This window comes from Microcaecilia unicolor, chromosome 2 (genome assembly GCF_901765095.1).
Source record: "Microcaecilia unicolor chromosome 2, aMicUni1.1, whole genome shotgun sequence".
In the NCBI taxonomy this organism is placed as follows: domain Eukaryota; kingdom Metazoa; phylum Chordata; class Amphibia; order Gymnophiona; family Siphonopidae; genus Microcaecilia; species Microcaecilia unicolor.
Genome location: NC_044032.1, coordinates 594228031 through 594249740, shown reverse-complemented (window position 1 = coordinate 594249740; position 21710 = coordinate 594228031). Strand labels below are relative to the sequence as shown.

General features: G+C 42.5%; 1 protein-coding gene across 1 annotated transcript in view; it reads right to left on the bottom strand.

The window, feature by feature from the left end:
• LOC115462208 (probable ATP-dependent RNA helicase DDX60) overlaps nt 1–21710 on the bottom strand; it is a 348344-nt gene that overhangs the window by 11349 nt on the left and 315285 nt on the right. The window contains exons 36-38 of the mRNA XM_030192222.1: nt 13185–13327; nt 8373–8524; nt 1924–1986 (exon numbers count right to left, since the gene is read on the bottom strand). Coding sequence (XP_030048082.1) covers nt 1924–1986; nt 8373–8524; nt 13185–13327 — 358 coding nt within the window. The remainder of the gene's footprint in view (nt 1–1923; nt 1987–8372; nt 8525–13184; nt 13328–21710) is intronic.

Below are 21710 nucleotides of genomic sequence, written 5' to 3'. Positions count from 1 at the left end.
CCAACTCTTTTTAACGTCTTTGTGAGTGATATTGCGGAAGGGCTGTCTGGTAAGGTTTGTTTCTTTGCAGATGATACCAAACTCTGCAAAAGGGTGGACACTCCAGAAGGTGTAGATGACATGAGGAAAGTCCTAGTGAAACTTGAAGAATGGTGCAATATTTGGCAACCAAACTTTAATGCTAAAAAATGCAGGGTCATGCACTTGGGTCACAAGAATCCGAGGGAACGGTACAATATAGGGGGTGATGTGCTTCTATATACAAAGGAACAGTGGTACTTGGGGGTGATTCTGTCTGATGACCTTAAAGTTTCCAAACAGGTAGATACCTTTTTTATTGGACATAACTTAATACATTTCTTGATTAGCTTTCGAAGGTTGCCCTTCTTCGTCAGATCGGAAACCTTCGAAAGCTAATCAAGAAATGTATTAAGTTATGTCCAATAAAAAAGGTATCATCTTATTTTCTTTTCCATGTTTTATTTTGTTTGATTTCTATTGATAACCTTAAGAGTGGACTAACACGGCTACCACACTCCTCTACAAACAGGTAGAAAAAGCAATGGTCATAGCCAGAAGGATGCTTGGGTGCACAAGGGGAGGGATAACCAGCAGGAACAAAGAGGTGATAATGACCTTGTATAAGTCTCTGGTGAGGCCCCATTTAGAGTACTATGTGCAATTCTGGAGACCGCACCTACTGAAAGATATAAACAGGATGGAGTCAGTCCAGAAGGTGGCTACAAAACTGGTAAGCAATCTTAACATAAAACAAATAGGGACAGGCTTATGAACCTCAACATGTATACGCTGGAAGAAAGGAGGGAGAGAGGTCTATAAAATAATGAGTGGAGTTGAATGGGTAGACATGAAGCATCTGTTTATGCTTTCCAAAAATACTAGGACTAGGGGGCATGCGATGAAGCTACAAAGTAGTAAATTTAAAACGAATCAGGGAAACTTTTTCTTCACTCAACGTGTAATTAAACTCTGGAATTCGTTGCCAGAGAATGTGGTAAAGGCGGTTAGCTTAGAAGAGTTTAAAAAAGGTTTGGATGGCTTCCTAAAGGAAAAGTCCATAGACCATTATTAAATTGGACTTTGGGAAAATCCACTATTTCTAGGGATAAGCAGTATAAAATGTTTTGTACTTTTTTGGGCTTTAGCTTGTGATCTGGATTGGCCACTGTTGGAAACAGGATGCTGGGTTTGATGGACCTTGGGTCTGTCCCAGTATGGCAATACTTATGTATGAGGAGATATGATAGAGATGTTTAAATATCTCAGGGGCATTAATGTACAGGAAGTGAGCCTTTTTCAAATGAAGGAAAACTTTGGAATGAGGGGACATATGATGAAGTTACGAGGAAATAGGTTTAGGAGGAATCTAAGGAAGTATTCATTCACGGAAAATATGGTGGAAGCATGGCGTGGCCTCCCGGTGGAAGTCGTAGAAATGAGGACTGTGTCAGAATTTAAGAAAGCATGGGGCAAGCATGTGGGATCCCTTAGGAAGAGGAAGACATCCACAAGATAGCTAGAAAAGGGGAAGTACTTTTTAATATTTTGGACATCGAGTTAGTGGTTACGGAGGATGGGCAGACTGAGTGGGCCATTTGGCCTTTATTTTGTAGCGCTATAGAAATGCTAAATAGTAGTAGTAGTAACATCTGCCATCATGTTTCTATGTTTGTGTGTAGTCTGTCTTATCTGGGGAAATTTTCCTACATTTGGTCACAAAGTTGATGGATCAGAGAGTGGAGGGAAACTATATGGTCTGGAAAACTACTTTATTAGATTTCATATGCACTACATAACACAAATAAAACATAAAATAACACTTTCCATTTCTGCAATTACCTAAATGCAATCCAATCCTAGTAAACAATCAGTATATGTATATATATCTACACTATATCTTACCTGACAGTTTTAATCAGGAGCATAAAATCTTTGAGCCGGTAGTAAGCATCTCCTTCATTCATACTGAAAAAAAATATGAAAGAGTTAAGGATGTGTAGATTCATGTTCTCATTCTTGTAAATAGAGGAGTAAGTTATCAACGTGGGCTACTGTTAAGATAAATTAATTTACCTCAAGTCATGCTGTTTTATGTTCAAACTTTTTTATTATATTTTAAAATAACATTTAACAAATGCAGAATAAAGCAACACAATGCTGTGCATTGCATATTTATTTATTTATTGCATTTGTATCCCACATTTTCCCACCTATTTGCAGGCTCAATGTGGCTTGCAGAGATCTGTTATGGCGTTGCCATTCCAGGATATCAGATACAATTGGTAGTGCAAAGAGATTAAGGATGGGAAAGAGGTTCTAAGAAAATAGATATAGAAAGTTGACTTTCAGATTAGGGTGGATTGGTGAGGTGGTATGGTTAAGCTATGGGTCCTCTTTGTAGGCCTTGTTGAAGAGATACGTCTTCAGGGATTTACGAAAGTTAGATATTTCATCGATAGTTTTCAGGTCAGTTGGTAGTGCGTTCCACATCTGCGTGCTCATGTAAGAGAAGGAAGTTGCATGTATAAGTTTGTATTTTAGTCCTTTACAGCTGGGGACGTGTAGATTAAGAAATTTTCGGGATGATCTTTTGGCATTTCTGGAAGGTAGGTCCACGAGGTTTAGCATGTAGGTCGGGGCGTCTCCGTGGATTATTTTGTGTACAGTCGTGCAGATCTTGAACGCGACCCGTTCCTTAAGCGGGAGCCAGTGAAGTTTCTCTCTTAAGGGTTTTGCACTTTCATATTTTGTTTTTCCAAATATGAGTCTGGCGGCAGTATTCTGGGCTGTTTGGAGTTTCTTGATGGTCTGTCCTTTGCAGCCAGCATACAGTGTATTGCAATAATCCAGATGGCTTAGTACCATTGACTGTACCTGGATACGGAAGATAGATCTCGGGAAGAAAGGTTTTACTCTTTTGAGCTTCCACATGGAGTGAAACATCTTTTTCGTAGTATTCTTCACTTGGGTGTCGAGTGTGAGGTTTCGATCAATGGTAACTCCAAGAATTTTCAGATTGATTGATACGGGGAGAGAGAAGTTTGTTGTGGTTATAGTGGTGAAGTTGTTTGTATTATGCTGTGAGGTGAGTACAAGACATTGTGTTTTTTCTGCGTTAAGTTTTAACTGGAATGCATCCGCCCAGGAGTGCATGATTTGGAGGCTTTGGTCGATCTCATTGGTGATTTCATTTAGATCATGTTTAAATGGGATATAAATCGTGACATCATCTGCATATATGTAGGGGTTGAGGTTTTGATTGGCTAGTAATTTAGCTAAGGGTATCATCATCAGGTTGAAGAGGGCTGGTGAGAGGGGGGATCCTTGGGGGACTCCACATTCAGGTGTCCATGGAGCTGATATATCCGCATTCATTGTTACTTGGTATGATCTTGTGGTCAGGAATCCTTTGAACCAGCTAAGAACTTTGCCTCCAACTCCGAAGTATTCTAGTATATGTACTAGTATTCCATGATTGACCATGTCGAAAGCACTGGACATGTCGAATTGTAAGAGGAGTATGTTGTTGCCAGTTGCAATTGCTTGTTTGAATGAGTTCATTACAGACACTAGTACAGTTTCAGTGCTGTGATTCAATCGAAAACCTGATTGAGACTCGTGTAGGATTGAGTGTTTATCTAGGTAATCTGTGAGTTGCTTCGTCACTATGCCATCCATGAGTTTGGTTATAAGCGGAATAGATGCTACTGGGCGATAGTTGGTTAGGTCCATTGTATTTTTCTTGGCAGCTTTGGGTATAGGGGTGAGTAGGATGTTTCCTTTATCCGTGGGGAATAGGCCATTTTGTAGCATGTAGTTTAGGTGTTTTGTGAAGTCTGTTATGAGTTGTTGAGGAGCAGATCTGATAAGGCTAGTAGGGCAAATGTCTAATTTGCATTGCGACTTGGCATATTTTCCAAGCGATTCTGAGATGTAGTTGGTTGAGAGTGTGTCAAAGTTGGTCCATGCTTGGTCTGTTGGGTATTTCCCAGGTTTTGGGTCTAAGCACTCAAGGAGGTTTGTATAATCAGTTGTGTTGGTAGGTATCATGAGTCGTAGCTTTATAATTTTTTTCTTTAAAGTAATTTGCAAGATTGGTAGCAGATTGGGTGTCTATATCGTTAGAAGTAACCGGTGTAGTGTTTAGTAGTTTGTTTATGAGTGAGAAGAGTTTGTGTGTATCCTTGTAGTTTGGTCCAATTTTGGTTTTATAAAATGTTATTTTAGTTTTTCTAATGGTATATTTGTATTTTCTTTGTAGTTGTTTCCAATGTTTGAGTGTGAATTTGTCTTTTTTCTTGTTCCACGCTCATTCTAGTCTTCTGACTTGAGTTTTTAGTTCTTTCAATTCTTCGTTGAACCATGGTATAGTGTTATTTCTACGTGATGTTCTGGTTTTAAGCGGTGCAATGTTGTCCAGAACTGTTCTGCATCTGTTGTCCCATTCACTAAGAAATAGGAGTGAGTCTGTTAGTGTTGTCCATTCATCGTTATAGAATTGTTGCCAAAATGTTGGCGGGTCTATTTTGCCTCTCGTAGTATAAATTTGTTGTTCTTGTTTTTGTTGTGTATTTTTTGATTGCCAGTGAAGGGAGAGGTTTGCTCTGTAGTGATCAGACCATGGTGTAGCTGTCCATTTTGTATCTATTAGTGTGAGATTTGATTCTGGTGAGAATTTGTGAGTGATGATATCTGGTATGTGCCCTTTATTGTGGGTGGGTTGCATGTTTGGCCAATGGAGATCCCATAATTGAAGGAAGTCCTTACATTCACCTACGTTACTTAGGTTGGTATCCTCAAGGTGAAGGTTGATATCGCCTGCTATGAGAAGGTTTTGGGTGGAGACACAGGTGTTCGATATGAAATCCATAAAATGTGTTTGGGAGTCTTGCCAATTGCTTGGTGGTCTGTAAAACAGGGTAAAGTCTAGGTGCTCGTGTAAAGTTGGGTGGTTGATTCTGACTGAGGCTATTTCAAGTTGGGGAAGAATGGATTCGGCTGTTGTTGTGACTGTGATTTGGGAATTATAGATTATAGCTATGCCTCCTCCTCTTTTTCCGTTTCTTGTCCAGTGGGTAATTTTGTATCCTGGAGGGCACAGCTCTAAGATTATGGGATCTTTGGAGTCATGGATCCAGGTTTCGGTGCTAAGTAGGAAATCAAGATTGTCAGTTGTGATCCAGTTGGTTATTGTCGTGGTTTTGTTAACTACAGATCTGGCGTTTATATAACCTATTTGTATTAGTTTGTGTGGTTCCGTTGGGTTCGGGGTTGTAATGATTTCTATCAGTTGTTGGTGTTTGAGTTTGTTGATTCCCTTCTTTCCTTTCTGTTGATAATGTCCATGAGTAGTGGGTTTTCTGTGCCATTTTTTGATTTTTTTGTGTAAGTGTGTTGTGTTTGGGTTGTGAGTAAGGTTTGTGTAGTGTGGGGATATTATTGTCTGTGAGAGGGGATGTGAGTGCGTGGTGGATTAGTGAGAGGCAGTAAATGATTAGAAGTAGTTTGCTAGTGTTCATGCTATTGTTATTTTGTGTGGTGCAGTAGGAGTGTGTGTGAGTTAGTGTTCAGCTGTGCGTAACAATGGTGTGGTGTTATATGATACATAGAAAGCATACAAAAGCATTAGAGGATTAGTTCCTTAAACATTCGAATGACACAGTGACTTTAAGATATTATCCTATCCAGCTATACAAAATAATGACTGGAGCGTCACCTCAATGGCTTTAAGATATTATCCTGTTCAGCTTTGCAAAATACTGACTAGGTCCTTAAATATTCGAATGATACAGTGACTTTAAGATATTATCCTATCCAACTATACAAAATAATCATTGGAGCGTCATCTCAATGGCTTTAAGATATTAACCTGCCCAGCTGTGCAAAATACTGAGTAGAGCACCACCTCAATGATTTAAGATATTATCCTGCCCAGCTATGTAGATATCGACTATGGCATTATTTCAAAAAGTTACTCGTTATGATATAAATGTACCAGAAGTCCACAGTGGGGCATTTAAATCCTCTCAGCTTTGGTTTTGCTCACGATTTGTAATCTTGTCCGTTGTTTTCGCCTCGGGGTAGCGTGCATGGTGGCTGTTTCCCTGCTTCAGTAATGATCTCCCTGGCCTTAGTGTGCGTTCAGTCGGCGATATCGAGCGCGGCTCCGGCGTGGTCTGGGTAGGTTGGTCGGTGCAGGAGTTTCATCGGTCTCTCCTTTTCGGCTGTCGGATCGGCGGGGTCCAGGCAGCAGCATTACGAGGTGGCTTCTCTGGCTCTGACTCGTGCTGGCGTCGTCGCAGGCAAATTGGCTGGTAATTCCGCGCCAATCAGTCCTGCTGCTAGACTCACTTGCCTTTATCCGATCTCGGCGGAGCGACTGTCTTCTGGGCTGTCCACGGTTGTCTTCCTACGTGGGTGTCTCTAACGGGATGTCATCATCCGATCTAGGAAGGTCGGCGGTTTCATTCTCCAAGGACAAACAGGCCTATTTATTCTCACAAGTGGGTGACACAGACTTTGTCGCCCGGTCTGGGACTTATGACAAGTGTAAGTAGAGTTTTGTGGAGTGCGAGAGACGCTCCACTGCGCATGCACCAGTGCCTTCTACCGCAGGGGACATTCCTGGTGGTAATCGGCAGCACGGCCACGTTGGCGCGTGCTGCATGGTTACCAAGCAGGTAGCGTGTGAGCTCTTACCACTAAGTCAATGGCTGGCGGTAAGGGCTCAGGCCGTAAAAAGGAGCACACTAGTTTTATTTTTTGAGCATGCCCATTTCCCGGCCCATTAAAAAATGGTCTTTATCCTAGCCATGGTAAAAGGTGCCCATCGCACACCCAAAAGATGTACCCACACTACTGCAGGCCACTTTTTACCGCGACTTTGTAAAAGGACCCCCCTAGTCCAAAAGCATTCCCATTCTTTCTCCTGCAGAGAAGTGTTTGTTTCAAGGGACCGAATATTCTGTAATGCTAGAATATGAGACTCTTGTTGGGGTAAAGTAAAATTGTATAGGCAATTTTGTTAGAATCATCTAGGGTAGCTAGGACCATTATTAAATCTGGGGAAGAGGATTTAAGCTTGTGAGTGCGTAAAAATTTAGATATTGCTGTCCGATGTTGCAAGTATCTAAACATTTGAGATGAAAGCAGGTTATGAGCCTGTTGAATATGTTCAAAAGAATGTAATGTTTAACCATCACAGATGTCTTTGATACTGAGAATATTATTGAAAATCCATTCTTTCCGCAGAAAGAATTTCTTGCCTACCTTGATCAGGGGATGTCCCCAAATTAAAGCATCTAATATATGTTCAATTTGTACTTTACAAAGTGAGTCCATAAATAAGGGCTTGCAATGTAGCAGAAATAATAGGCTATTTATTAGTAAGCGAAACAGATAACACTTTACAGAGGTGTTCTAAAGGTAAAGGACTAATCAGAGATTGTTCCATTTAAAGACAGATAGATGAAGAATTAGAGATTTTACCAGACCATTTATGGGCTGCTTTAACTAAAAAGGCCTGTTTGTAATGATAAAAATCAGGAAATTTAATGCCACCTAAATGTTTAGGAAGGTACAAGTTTTGTAATGATATTCTAGAAGGTTTTCCTTTCCATAAAAACTATGGGCCCTGTTTACTAAGCCGTGCTGTAGGCATGCAAACCTTTTAGCACACTCTAACATTAGAGACACCCATAGGAATATAATGGGTGTCTTTATCGTTAGCACGCCTACAGCGTGGCTTAGTAAACAGGGCCCTATATGTTGTTGTAAAATGCGTATTTTTTAGTTACACTAAACAAGGGCAACTTTCAGACATCCAGTTTACATAGGAAAAATGACTTTGAAAATAGTTTCTAAAATTATTAGATGTGCCAATCTCTAGAAATGGGGGGGGGGGGCTTTTTACTAAATCGCATAGGTGCCTATGTGCGCCCAATGCACGCCAAATTGGAGTTACCGCCCGTTTACCTCATGGCCCTTGTTGTAATTTCAATTTTGGTGCGCGTCTGCTATGCGCAATTGAAAAATATTTATTATTTTCTGGCACGCGGCAGCTACGCACGTCAAGTGCCATTTGATGCGCATAGACCATTACCGCCCAGTTACCACGTGAGACCTTACCGCTAGGTCAATGGCTTGCGGTAACATCTCAGACCCAAAATGGATGCGTGGCAATTTTAATTTTGCCACATGTCCGTGTTCGACAAAAAAAGAGAGCATTTTTTGTAAGTGTGCTAAAAGTTAATTCTGCGAGTGTCCAAAACACACATCTACACTACCACAGGCCATTTTTCAGCGCACCTTAGTAAAAGGACCCTTTAGACTGGAAAATACAATTTGCATACCCATTGTCTTGTGTCAGTCCCATCAAGGAGCCATGTTTGTAGAAGTCAAGAGCATAAGAATTGAGAATCATTCTTCTGCCTTGATTATCATATTTCTTCAGATGAAGGAGAGGAATATTATTGGTGTTAACATCAACTGTCTGTAGTACAGCCTAAAAGGGGGAAAAAAAGTCCTGGGTTATTCAGTAGTTGCATAATGTTAGATAATCCATTAGCACTGTTCAAATCCTGAACAATATAATTTGAAATGAAACCCCCCTGCCCCAAAAAAACAGAATCACATCTCATGTAATCAGACAACAAGCATAGTTTTTTGTAAATGTCTACCCTTTATGTTATGATACATATCAGTACAGACACCATTTGGGTGCTTTTCCAAATGCCACAAACTTCTCTGAAAGGTAGGGAGAAATAGAAGATCTCACATATCACTGTAACATATTTGCACTTGTGCTGATGGAAGACTTTTTTTTTTTTTTTTTTTTTAGCAAATACACAGCTCGTAGGGATTGAATTTTGGTAAAGTTGCGTTTAAAATTTCTCTACTGCTAATGGTGATAAAAGCAAAAGTATATTCAGGGATTGGTATCTTATCTAATCTCTTCTATGGTCAGTGACTGGTGATAGTTGGCATTCCTGAGCATAAAACTAGAGGAAATGACTTGAAAACTGTCAGAATTACCCTGAAATTCATGACAATCTACCATAAACTTGTGAATGTGCTCATTTCTTAGTGGTGATCGGGTCAATATTTAACCCTATGGTCAGTATTTTTTTTTTTAATGATGGAGGTGGTGTTTAAGCACTTCACATATAGTGTCAGGGCAGTCATCTGAGTATCTGTATAGTGCTGGAGCAAAATAAGCACAGTGTAAAGATGGTCCATTGAGCTATACATACAGCTGTCCAAATTTGAATCACTTAGCTATATGGACAGTAGCTGAATATTACCACTACATGTATAGCTCAGCGGAACACGTTCACTGAACCCTCACTCCACTCTGGCATTATAAGGAGAGTGCTAGGTCACTCAGAAGAATTTTCAGCAGCACTAGCTGTATAGTGCCATTGAAAATTCAAGGATGGAAACTTATCCATACATTGCCTGCCACTATGTGCTAGATTCTATATATGGTGCCTAAAGAATCGCTATTCTATAAACCGCCTCAATGTGCTTAAAGTTAGGTGCAGTTTATAGAAAAGCGCTTAAACCTGGGAATTGCGCCTAGGTGTGGCCATTTGCACTAACTGAAACATGGTGCAAATTATTGTGCCTAAATTAGGTGCTTATCCCCATTATTCTGTAACTGCATGCATAAATTTTAGGAATGCCCCCGTACCACCCATGACCTTCTCATTTCCATGCCCTCTTTTTGAACTTGCACCTAAATTTACACGCGTATATTGCAATTAAATCTAATAAGTGCCAATAATTGCTTGCTAACAAGTCAATTATTGGTGCTAATTAGCTTATTCAATTAAATTGTGCATGTAAATTGGGCGCATGCAATTTTTAGCAACTTTTATAGAATTTGAGGATACATGATTAAGTTCCTTTGAATACTGGGATGTATTTGTTTTAATAAGAGACAGGAAAGCCTGTAGATCTATAAAAAAAAAAAAGTAAATGAACTCTGGGAGGTAGTTATCAGCACCTAGGAAGGAAAATGTGTATGGCATGGTAGATAAAAAGTAAAAAGGCTGAATAAACCAGTCAATTGGGCCAGAAGTGGCACCTACACTCAGGAGTGGCTGTTACCTATCTGTGCCTACCAGTGCCTAAACTGGGTCACCACTGTAATTAAGCTAGTGCCTTGAACAGTGACACTACTAGCTGGAATATGCTAACATTCCAGAGTAGTGGAGGTGGAGTGAATTGACGCTCAGTTGGTTGTTGTTCCATTGGGGCTCTGAGAACAGAAGAATGAGTATCAATCAGGCTACACCAGTCAGTGTTGATGCTTGCATGACAAGTGCATGTCCAGTAAAGTGTACTGGACTCTTTCCTGCCTGAATCTTTTTGATACACATCACCATGGAACCCATGGCCTCAGTGACAGGAGAGAGAGAGAGAGACGGACAATAAAACATGCAATAAGCTGATATGACTAGTGTTATTACCTGCTTGGAAACACCTGCTAGAAGCCCAGCATGGCCGCCTACCAAATTCAGCATGGCTGAGATGGAAGCAAAGTTTTGGGGCAGATTCCCCAATATTTGACTGCAGTTGCTATAGATGAAGAGGGAACTAGATGTCTGCTAGACCTGCCCTAAACAGTCACCACTTTGTGATTGATTAAGCAGACCTAGAGATCCTGAGGGCACAACTATTGTGCTCGCTGGATTTAAGGTCCCATTTCTTAACTTATGAAGGAAGAATGACTGAGGGAATACGAGGATCATAAACTTTGGATGGTAAGGTCCTGGGGAAGATCCATTATATCAAAAGCTGAAGAAAGTTGGATTGTAGCACTGAGGCGAAAAACAGAACAACAATTTCAGTGGTAAAATGCTTCAGTACTGAACTTGATCTTTGATGATTGTTTTAAAATATTTGAACTAGATTTTATGATGTAATGTTGTGAGTTGTTTTGATTTGTAGTAAAAAGAAAGCATGCATATACTTTAAATACATAAGTAAAATGATTGGATCCTTAATGTGGTTCTGATGGGTCCTTGCCCCTAAGAGCTGATCCACTGCCTTGCCAATACCTGTATTAGGGCCCTGTTTACTAAGGTGCGTTAGTGTTTTAGCGCACCTACACTTAGCGTGCGCGCTAAGCTTGTAGGCGCCTGTAGGGATATTGTAGGCACATACATGATTAATGTGCGTATATGGTTAACGTGTTAAAAACGTTAACGCGTCTTTAATGCTGCTTAGTAAACAGGGCCTTAGTATTTATGTCACCATGATTAATAATACATCAGAGAGTGAACTCTAATCTGTCAAAGAAATTACAAAGAATAATTACAGAATTCCAAAGAAAAGATAGAAACATAGAAACATGACGGCAGATAAAGGCCATATGACCCATCGTCTGCCCATCCTCTGTAACCCCTAATTCTTCCTGTTCCTAAGTGATCACACATGCTTATCCCATGCCTTTTTAAATTCTGGAACAGTCCTCGACTCCACCACCTCCACCGGGAGGCCATTCCATGCCTCACCACCCTTTCTGTGAAATAACACTTGCTTAGGTTACTCCTAAGCCTATTCCCTCTTAACTTGTCATATGCCTTCTCATTCCAGAGCTCTCCTTCATTTGAAAAAGGCTCTCTTCCTGTACATAAATGCCCTTGAGATATTTAAAACATTTCTATCATGTCTCCTCTCTCCCTCCTCTCTTCCAGCGTATACATGTTGAGGTTCATAAGCCTGTCCCTATAATTTTTGCATTCAAGACCGCTTACTAATTTCGTAGCCGCCCTGTGGACCGACTCCATCCTGTTTATATCTTTCTATAGGTGTGGTCTCCAGAACTGCACAAAGTACTCCAAATGAGGCCTCACCAGAGACTTATACAAGGGCACTATCACCTCCTTTTTCCTGCTGGTCATGCTCTCTTTATGCACCCAAGCATCCTTCTGGCTTTGGCTGTCGCTTTGTCTACCTGTTTGGAAGCTTTAAGGTCATCACACACAATCACTCCCAAGTCCTGCTCTTCCTTCGCACACTGAAGCACTATACCCCCTATACTGTACCGTTCCCTCGGATTTCTGCGACCCAAGTGCATGACACTGCATTTTTTGGGATTAAACCTTAGTTGCCAAATATTGGTCCATTCCTCTAGCTTTGCTAGGTCCTTCCTCATGTCATTCACACCATCCAGGGTGTCCACCCTGTTGCAGAGTTTAGTATCATCCGCAAAGAGACAAACCTTACCAGACAGCCCTTCCGCAATATCGCTCACAAAGACGTTAAAAAGAGCCGGCCCTAGGACCGATCCCTGCGGTACTCCACTGACGACCTCCTTTTCTTCAGAGCAAGCTCCATTTAAGATGTTACTCTCTCTCTCTCTCAAGATTATGGACATAAAGATCACCAAACCATTCTAGAGTTTACATTTCTTTATTACATTACAAGAACTTGTTGAAAGACTATTTTTACAATTCTGTTAAAATGGTATAAAACTTTTAAAATTCACTTTGAAATTACACTTCACCTTACACTATTGAAATTTTTTATTTATTTTTGTTACATTTGTACCCTGTGCTTTCCCACTCATGGCAGGCTCAATGTGGCTTACATGGGGCAATGGAGGGTTAAGTGACTTGCCCAGAGTCACAAGGAGCTGCCTGTGCCTGAAGTGGGAATTGAACTCAGTTCCTCAATTCCCTAGGACCAAAGTCCACCACCCTAACCACTAACCCACTCCTCCTTCTATTTAAAATCTGTACTTTATATAAATTCAGTTAAATTTTACAATATCAATATCTTAGATGTTTTCGTTGAGCAAATTAACATCAAACAGTCAATATTAAGCTGACAATGGTCAATGGTGGTTTTTTTTTAATGCTGACTGTTGCTGGCACTCCTGCATGGCTTCAAAGGACAGACAGCACTTAAGGAAACCTCAGCAGAAAGGAGGCCAATTGGGTAGGTCTGCAGGGCCTTTGTGGCCAGTAGATATGGCAAATAGTTGGCTCTGTCAATGCAGGCCACAGAAGGGACTTAGCAGCAGCAGGAATGGGGTAAGGAACAGGGTAGGAAAGTTTGAGGAGCAAGGGCTTGGGAGAAGGAGCATGCAACTCTTTATTCCCCTGTAAATATTTTGTGGTGAGAGTAACTAAATAAAACATAAATCATCTTACACTGTTAATAGTATGAGTATCCAACAAGTCGTCATCCACTATTCCAGACAGGCAGGCAAAAGGTGAAACAGCAGTTCTCCGCTTATTGCAGCTAAAGAGGTATCCCACCAATTCAGAGTCATCACATTCCTCACCTGCAAAATCTAATCAGATCCAGATGTTATATGTAAATTCAAGCTAATATAAAAACAGTTAAAATGCATCCTTAAACAATCAATACATTCAACAAAAACTTAGGGAATAATTCTTACACAGAAGCAATGCAGTAAAGTACATGGGTACTTTTGAACCAATATAATTCCAGCATGTTTTCAGACAAAGCCTTGCCCCTGCTAGTTCTGGGGCTGGGGATATATGATAAATTCCATGCATGTGTATTTTAAAATGTAATTATCCGCAAGTAATTGACTCCTTGATCCAAACACCCCTTTTCCCTCTCAGAGAAACAACTTACTTAAATTTGGCAGCTGTCGCAGTTAATAAAGAATACAGTAGCTGGGTTGATTACTGCTAGAAAGAAATTTGTTCATGTAACTCCTATTCTCAGACAGCTACATTGGCTTTCAGTTGTGGCTCAATTTTCATTTCAGATGTTATGCTTGGTCTACCCTATAAGGCTATTCATGTGTCAATATCAATGTATCTTTCAGACAAACTGGAAGATTATGTTGCTTTGAGAGCTACCATCCTTGACTGCTGTCAAATTGACTACTACTAGAAAAAAGGCATTTTTCTATGTTAGCTTTGTTTTCTGGAACAGCCTGCCAATTGCACTGCGTACCATTACTACCTATCTTTGGCCCCTTTTACAAAGCTGCGCTAGCAGCTGTCAGTGCGATAATGCCAACACAGCCCATTCTCTTTGAATGGCCTGTGTCAGCATTGCCGAGTGGCAGGTACTAGCTCGGCTTTGTAAAAAAAGGGGGCAGGGGGTTGTTTTTGTAAAGCCTTTAAGACCGAACTTTGTCAACAAAGCTTGGATTAGATTAGTGTGATCTTTTTCTGTTTTATGGATTATTTATGGATTGAAAATTATTTTAAAGTAAGGTTTGGGAGTAAGGTAGTATGATTTGTCTAAATAATCTGAATTTCAATTTAAGCTACTGATTTGATTTTCTTAGGGGCCCTTTTACTAAGCCTTGCTAAAATGTGGCTGGCCGTGTATATGGGTTTCCCGTGCGCTCCAGCAAATTTTTAGCGCAGCTCTAAAATGGCCAAATTTTTATTTGTGCCATTAATGGCCACATTCTAATTTCCAAATTAGTACATAGTCATTACCGCGTGAGCTCTTACCTCCTCCTATTTAGTAGGTAGTAATGGCTCATGCGCTAATCGGGCAGCACGTGGCAGTGGCTGATTCCCGCAGGCATGTCCACTCTTCCCCTCACACTAGAAAATAATTTCTATTTTCTAGTGCAGAAATCGGCGTGTGCTGATCTCAGAAATACCGCGGGATGCCTCAGGGTACCCTGCAGCAGTGTTGATTCTGCACGCGCAACCCACGTGGTTGCCCTACTACCTCTTAGTAAAAGGGCCCTTAATGTTATTTATATTTTATTATGATTTGTATTGATTTTTTATTTTTTTTTTGCTATGCCAATGATTTCATTTCCAGTATATTTTATATTCAGTATTGTACTTGTTTTTCCTTTGATCTGTAAATTGCTTTAATACTTTTTGTGCTAAGTGGTACGTAAAGTATTACAATCTCTTCAAATCAAAATAAATCTGTATCTAGCCACTTTATATAAGGTCAGTCAATGCAGTCAACTCCTGAAAACCCTGTAACCATTTATTTAAAAAATGTATAATCTGCAGTATACTACAACTCTAGGTGGATCACATCACATATATAATCAATACATAAAAAACAAACAAAACAGACAAAATGAACTCCAATCAGTTCAAAAAGCAGTGATAAAGCAGCCTCACACATCTCTAAATAGCAGCAAAAGTTTGAGTAAAAAGATAAGGTTTCAAATATTTACAAAACTGAAGAGGTGAAGTGATACGACGTAAACTAAAAGGTAAAGAATTCCATTGTTTTGCCCCCTCAACATAAAAGCCTGCCAAAAATGACAGTAAAAATAGGGCTTCAGTGGTTGCCAAGAAACAAGCATCTCCTCAGGTCCCATTACCTCTGTCCAACTCCTGCTTCATGCAGTTGTTCTACCTGTTACTTTCCATTTCAATGGTCCCGATATGATTTTTATTTTATAAATAGGCCTCTACAGTGCAGATTGGGTCTTGCCTCCTCCCACTGCTGAATGGCTGGCGTGATGGGAGCAGCCATACACTCCAGATGAGACCCTGATGTTTCAAGCCCCAGGGTATAGTGGTGAGCACAAGTCTTGGAGGAACCAATGCTGGCTGTTCTGATCACTATAAGTTGTTCAGTTTTAGTGGTGAGGGAATTGTTGGGTGCAAGATTTAAAGTAAGGAAGTAGAAAATCAGTGGGCAAAAGCGAAAAGAGTTACCTTTTTGTTAGGAAAGTAAATAATATAAAAGGCAGCTTTGGTTCTCTAAAGTACTGTAGAAGCAGAAAAGGTAAGGAAAAAAGGTTAACTACAAGAGATCATAGCAAGAGGTAGGAACAATATCTGGAAATGCTAGAAGATGCTGGTAAATAGCAAGGAAACAGCCAATATGGTAACATTGGGAAGGGGATGGGGGGGATATTATTTAGATGTATTAGTGAAGGAAGAAGTGCAACAGTGGCATTATGAGTCTCAAGGGTGAAGGGGAGGAATATGTAAAAGTTAATAAGGATAAAGCAGACTCTCTTAACAAATATTTCTGTTCTGCATTCACAGATGAAGGGCTGGAAGTAGGACCGCCCAAGAGAAACACAGGAATGGAAATATGACAGACTTTGAAACAATTTTCAGAAGACTGTGTTGGTGAGGAGCTAGCTAAACTAAAGGCTGACAAAGCGATGGGGCCAGATGGATAACTTAGAGAAGTTCTGGCATCTCCACTGCTTCTTTAGCGTTAGGTGCAATGTTCCCTTTAAGGGGGGGGGGGGCTCCCGGCAGTAGTTGGCAGTGCAGCCAAATTGATGTGTGCAGCATGATTACCGCACATATAGCGTTTGTGCTCTTACCGCTAGGTCAATTGGTTGGATGGAGGTAAGGGCTCAGGTAGTACATAGCTGTGCGCTATCTTTCAGTTTAGTGCACGGCTACATACTGCCCCTTTGAAAAATGCCTTTTTTTCTCAGCCGTGGTAAAAAAGTGGCCCAGTGTGTGCCAAAAACATGTAACCACAGTACAGCAGGCCACTCTTTACCGTGGCTTAGTAAAAGGGCCCCTCAGTATTAAGTAACCACAAACTAAAAATATAAACTATAAAGTACATACAAAAAAAATTAAATAGACCTTCCAAAAAGCCAGACTTTGCATACAGGGCAACACAAGAGAAAGAGAAACAGTAATGCATATCCCCAATGTACTGTACAAAATATAAAGATAGAAGATGTAAACAAATTAACAAATACAAATAAAACAAAAAATGGAAAATAAGATGATATCATTTTATTGGACTAAATACATTTTTCAGTTAGCTTTCTCAGGTCACGACAGGATATCATAACAGCAGCATACTGGCCTGGCCTGAGGAAGGAGGTTTTGGTTTCTCAAAACTGTATTAAAATTAGTACAATTAGTTCAATTTTTCCATTTTCTATTTATATTTATTAACCTTTATGAACACAGCTACCACATACTTTATCCTAAAATAACATTCTTTTTCCTGCCTTTGTTGTCTGGCCATTTACTTTTTTTATTGTGTTGGCCTGCCTCCAGTTTCTGGGTTTTTTTTTTTTTTTGTAAATCTTCTCTTAACTCTCTTGCCAGGACTTCAAGTCCATTTGTCTTTTTTCTCTCTTCTTTCAACTTTCTTCAGTTTATTTTATGCCTCTCTGTCCACATTTCTTTCTTATTATCTAGCCTTCAATTTCCCTCTTTTTACTGTATCTACCTACAGCTTTCCATCTTTCCCTCATCCCAACTCTCCACTTCATCTTATTCTCCTGTGTCTCATTAACGGTCCTCTTTCTTTCCACCTCCATCCAGCATCTGCCCTTTCTTTCCCCTAGCGCCTGTCCACTTTTCCCCCCTCCCAGTGGCGTAGCCAGAAGACAATTTTTGGGTGGGCCAACAGGTTGGATGGATGAGCACTAGAGAAACACCTGCCACCTGATATGCCCTGCCACACACCTACTCCCAGTGCTTTTTTGTGCCGGTACGCAATGGTACGGCGTACCGGCACCTTTTTATTGCCCCCCCCCCCCCCCGCCCCCCGGGTGAGTTCTGCACTTCCTCTCAGTCCCCCAGGGGCGTGGTGTGCTGGAGCTGGCTCACAAGAGCTTTTGCGAGCCAGTTGTTGTGGCAGGCGAGCCGGCGGTGAGGTAAGCATGGCAGGAGGGCACCACAAGCCATGCTTACCTCATCTCCCGCGCTCTGGGGGGTTTAAATCATTTACCTCCGTCGCAAGCGGCCGCTTTGAAAGGCCATCTATAGCCTTCCCTTCGTTTCCAGTCAGTGTCCCACCTTCTTCTGATGTCATTTCCTCTTTCCGCGAGGGCGGGACACTGACTGGAAACAAAGGGAAGACTAGAGACGGCCTTTCACTGCGGCTGCTGCGATGGAGGCAGGGGAGCGAGGAGAATCGCTGGGTGGGTATGGATGGCTGGAGGGGGGGCAGGGGAGCCAAGGGAATCGCTGGGTGGGTATGGATGGCTGGAGAGGGGGCAGGGAAGAGAATCGCTGGGTGGGTATGGATGGCTGGAGGGGGGGCAGGGGAGAGTTGCTGGACATGGGTTCATGGAGAGGGGGCAGGTGAGAGGAGGGTTGAGGGACATGGATGGAGAAGAGGAAGGGAGAGAGAAGAAATGCTAGACATGGAAGGAGGGGAGGGAAGAGTGAGGAATGAGATGAGATGAGGGAAAAGGAAGAGAGGAGAAAATTACACATGGATGAAAATAGGCAGAAGCTGGATCCACTGGACAGTCAAGTCTGTGAAGGACCCAGCTTTTACTTACGGATGTAGGACAAGAAATGAAGAAGAAAGGCGGAAAGTAAAGAAATAAATGGAAAGGAAGCCCTGGAAACGGAGTTAAGGGAACAGATAGAGAGCAGCAGAATCAGAGACTGGGACCAATATGGAAAGAAAAACAAAGTCACCAGACAACAAAGGTAGAAAAAATCATTTTATTTTCATTTTAGTGTTTGAAATATGTCCAATTTGAGAACTTACATCTGCTGTCTTATTTTGCACTGGGTATACTGGAGCTGTAACAGCTTACAGAAATTATTTATAATGAAAAAAATCACTTTATTTTGTTCTCCTATACTAGTATAATATTTTCAATGATGTCTGTTTATATGCGCCATAGCTGGTAAAAGGGGTGTGGTGAATGTGGGTGTGGCTATAATAGGGGTGGAGCCATATGTGGTGACCCTGCCCATAATGAGTACTGGCACCTTTTTTTCTACAAAAAAAGCACTGCCTACCCCACTCCCAATAACTTCAATGGAAGTAGCAGTGCTGGCCTCAGTGGCTGCAGGCCACATTGAGAGCTAGGGGAAATATAAGAGGGTGCACTCTTCATCCTCCACTAAGCCACGGTCCACCAACACACATATGCTTCCCCCAAATATGCCCTAAATATTACAGTGGGGACCTAAAATATCAATACATCAACTGAACAAGCCAAAGTACTATAGAATACTACATAGAAAATTGATGCTAACAGAATACTTTGGTCACACACACACAGAACACAAATGCCAAATACAGAATAAGTGACCACAAACCATAAACAAATTAAATCAAAATCCCAAGAGACCAGACCTTGCATTTAGCACAGCACAGAGAAATACAAAGAGATGCATTTTCTCCTATACTGTGCAAAATATGATAGCACATGCAAGAGACAGTGTTAGGGGAGATACAACTAGGGCAACTGCATTTGGCCCCCTAGCCAGCGAGAACCCCAGGCCAGCTGGAAGCTGAAGAAGGTGCAGCCTGTTAGTAAGCTTTGGGGTTCCCTCCTAAATATCTGCCTTGGGCCCCAGTCATATTCTAACACCAGCTCTGGCAGGATGTACATTTCAAATCTGACATATTCTAGTAACAAAATAGAAAAAAAAATTATTTTTTCTACCTTTTGTTGTCTGCTCATTTTATTTTTCCAAGTCATGTTGGTCCCAGGCTCTGGTTTCTACATCCTTCTGTCTTCTCTTAACTCACTCACCAAGGTCTCATGTCCATTTGATATTTCTACTCTCTCTCCATGTCCACTATCCATCTTCTTCTCTCTGTACCTCTATCTTCTTCCATGTTTAGTATCTCCCTTTCTCTGTGTCCCTATATTTCTCTGTCCAGCTTCTCCCCTCTCTTTGTCCCCAGTGCCATTATATCTCTACCCTCTCTGACCCTACCCCATCCAGCTTCTCTCCCTCTCACTCCCTCCCCTTTCCAGCATCTGGTTTGGTTGCTTGATTCCCTGCCTGCCCATCCACCCAGCCCTCCCTTCCTCCCTTACGCTGTAGGTTTAGTATTTGTTCCCTTTTCCTTCATCTCCTGGTATCTTTGTTTCTCTTTCTTCCCTTTTTGTGCTGTACCAGCAGATCTCTCCCTTCCCTCCAGTTCTCCTCTCCCTCTTCCTCCCACATCCAGCAGCTCTCTCCCTTCCATCCAGATCCCCTCCTCCCACATCCAGCAGCTCTCTCCCTTCCACCCAGATCCCCTCCTCCTCTTCCTCCCATGTCCAGCAGCTCTCCAGCCCTTTCCTCCTCTCCCTCCCATGTCCAGCAGCTCTACCCCTTCCCTCCAGTCCCCTCCTCCTCTTCCTCCCATGTCCAGCAGCTCTACCCCTTCCCTCCAGTCCCTTCTTCCTCTTCTTCCCTTTTCCAGCAGCTCTCCAGCCCCTTCCTCCTCTCCCTCCCATGTCCAGCAGCTCTCTCCCTTCCCTCCAGATCCCCTCCTCCTTTTCCTCCGACCCCCAGCAACCCTCTCCCTTCCATTCAGATCCCCTCCCTCCTCTTCCTCCCACATCCAGTAGCTCTCTCCTTTCCCTCCAAACCCCTTCCTCCCACAATTCCGACTCCAGCAAAACTATCCCTTCCCTCCAGCCCCCCCCCCCCCGTCCTCCCCCCAAAGGTCCAGCCCTTACTTTAGTTCTGCCCTCCAGGCCCGCCCATCCAACATCCTTCGCTCGCTGTCGCTGCCTTTTCTCCCGCGGCTCAGGGTACGGCCATCCAGGAGGCAGCGTTCAGCGTTGCCTGCCTGCCCTAAAATTCTTCTTTTCCCCAGGCTCCGCTGCATTGGTCCCTGCATTCTCTTTTTCACCCATCGCTGCCATTTACACAGGCAGCTCCGCTCCCCTTTGCCGCGTCCATCTGGCCCTCTCTGATACACTTCCTGTTTACTTAGGGCCAGATGGATGCGGCAGGGGGGAGCGGAGCTGCCTGTGTGAATGGCAGCGCTGCGCGACGGGCAAAAAAGAGAATGCAGGGACTGATGCAGCGGAGCCTGGGGAGAATTATTATTTCAGGGTAGGCAGGCATGCAGGCAATGCTGAACGCTGCCTCCCAGACGGCGTACCCGGAACTGCGGGAGAAAAGGTAGTGACAGCGAGCAAAGGATGTTGGATGGGTAGGCCTGGAGGGAAAGTGGCTGGGCCTGGGCCCGTCCAGGCCTGCCCATGGCTAGGCCCCTGCCCCCTCCATCCAGCATCTGTACTTTTTTTTAATCCCTTCCATCCAGCATCTGCTCTCTCTCTCCCTTCTATCCAGTATCTGCCCTCATTCTCTCCCCCTTCTATCCAGCACCTGCCGTATCTCTCTCCCCACATCCCTCCAGCGTCTGTCCTCTTTCTCTGTTCCTTTCCATCCACCATCTTCCTCCTCCTTCTCCCCCCCTTCCATCCACTGCCTGCCCCCTCTCTCCGTGTCTACCCCTCTCCCCCTTCCATCCAGCAACTTCTCCATCTCTCCCCCCTTCAATCCAGCATCTGCCCCCTCTCTCACTTTTCCATCCAGCTTCTCCCCTTTCTCTCCATTCCATCAATTTCTCCCTCCTCTCTCAGTCTCTGCTATTGAGACAGACATGGGGAAGCAACTGCTTGCCCTGGGATTTCTAGCATGGAATGTTGCCATGATTTGGGTTTCTGCAAGGTACTTGTGACCTGGCTTGGCCACTGTTGGAAACAGGATACTTGGCTAGATGGAACCATTGGTCTGACCCAGTATGGCCACTCTTATGTTCTTATGTATGTCTTCCCAAGATATCCATTCCACCAACACTGTTCTCTAAATTAGCAGCAGGAGTGGCAACACAAGACAAAGCCATCATGGGTCCGGTGATGGTCTGGAGAAACAGCAGTATAGGGAGGGAGGGAGGGAGGTGGAATATCCTGGTGAACCTGTTGTGTGGCAGCCCAGGACTGCTATGTGGCAGTTTAGAAAAAGGTGGTGGCTGCACAGCTTAGAAGGAACCAGTGCTTTTTTTGTACCTGTACG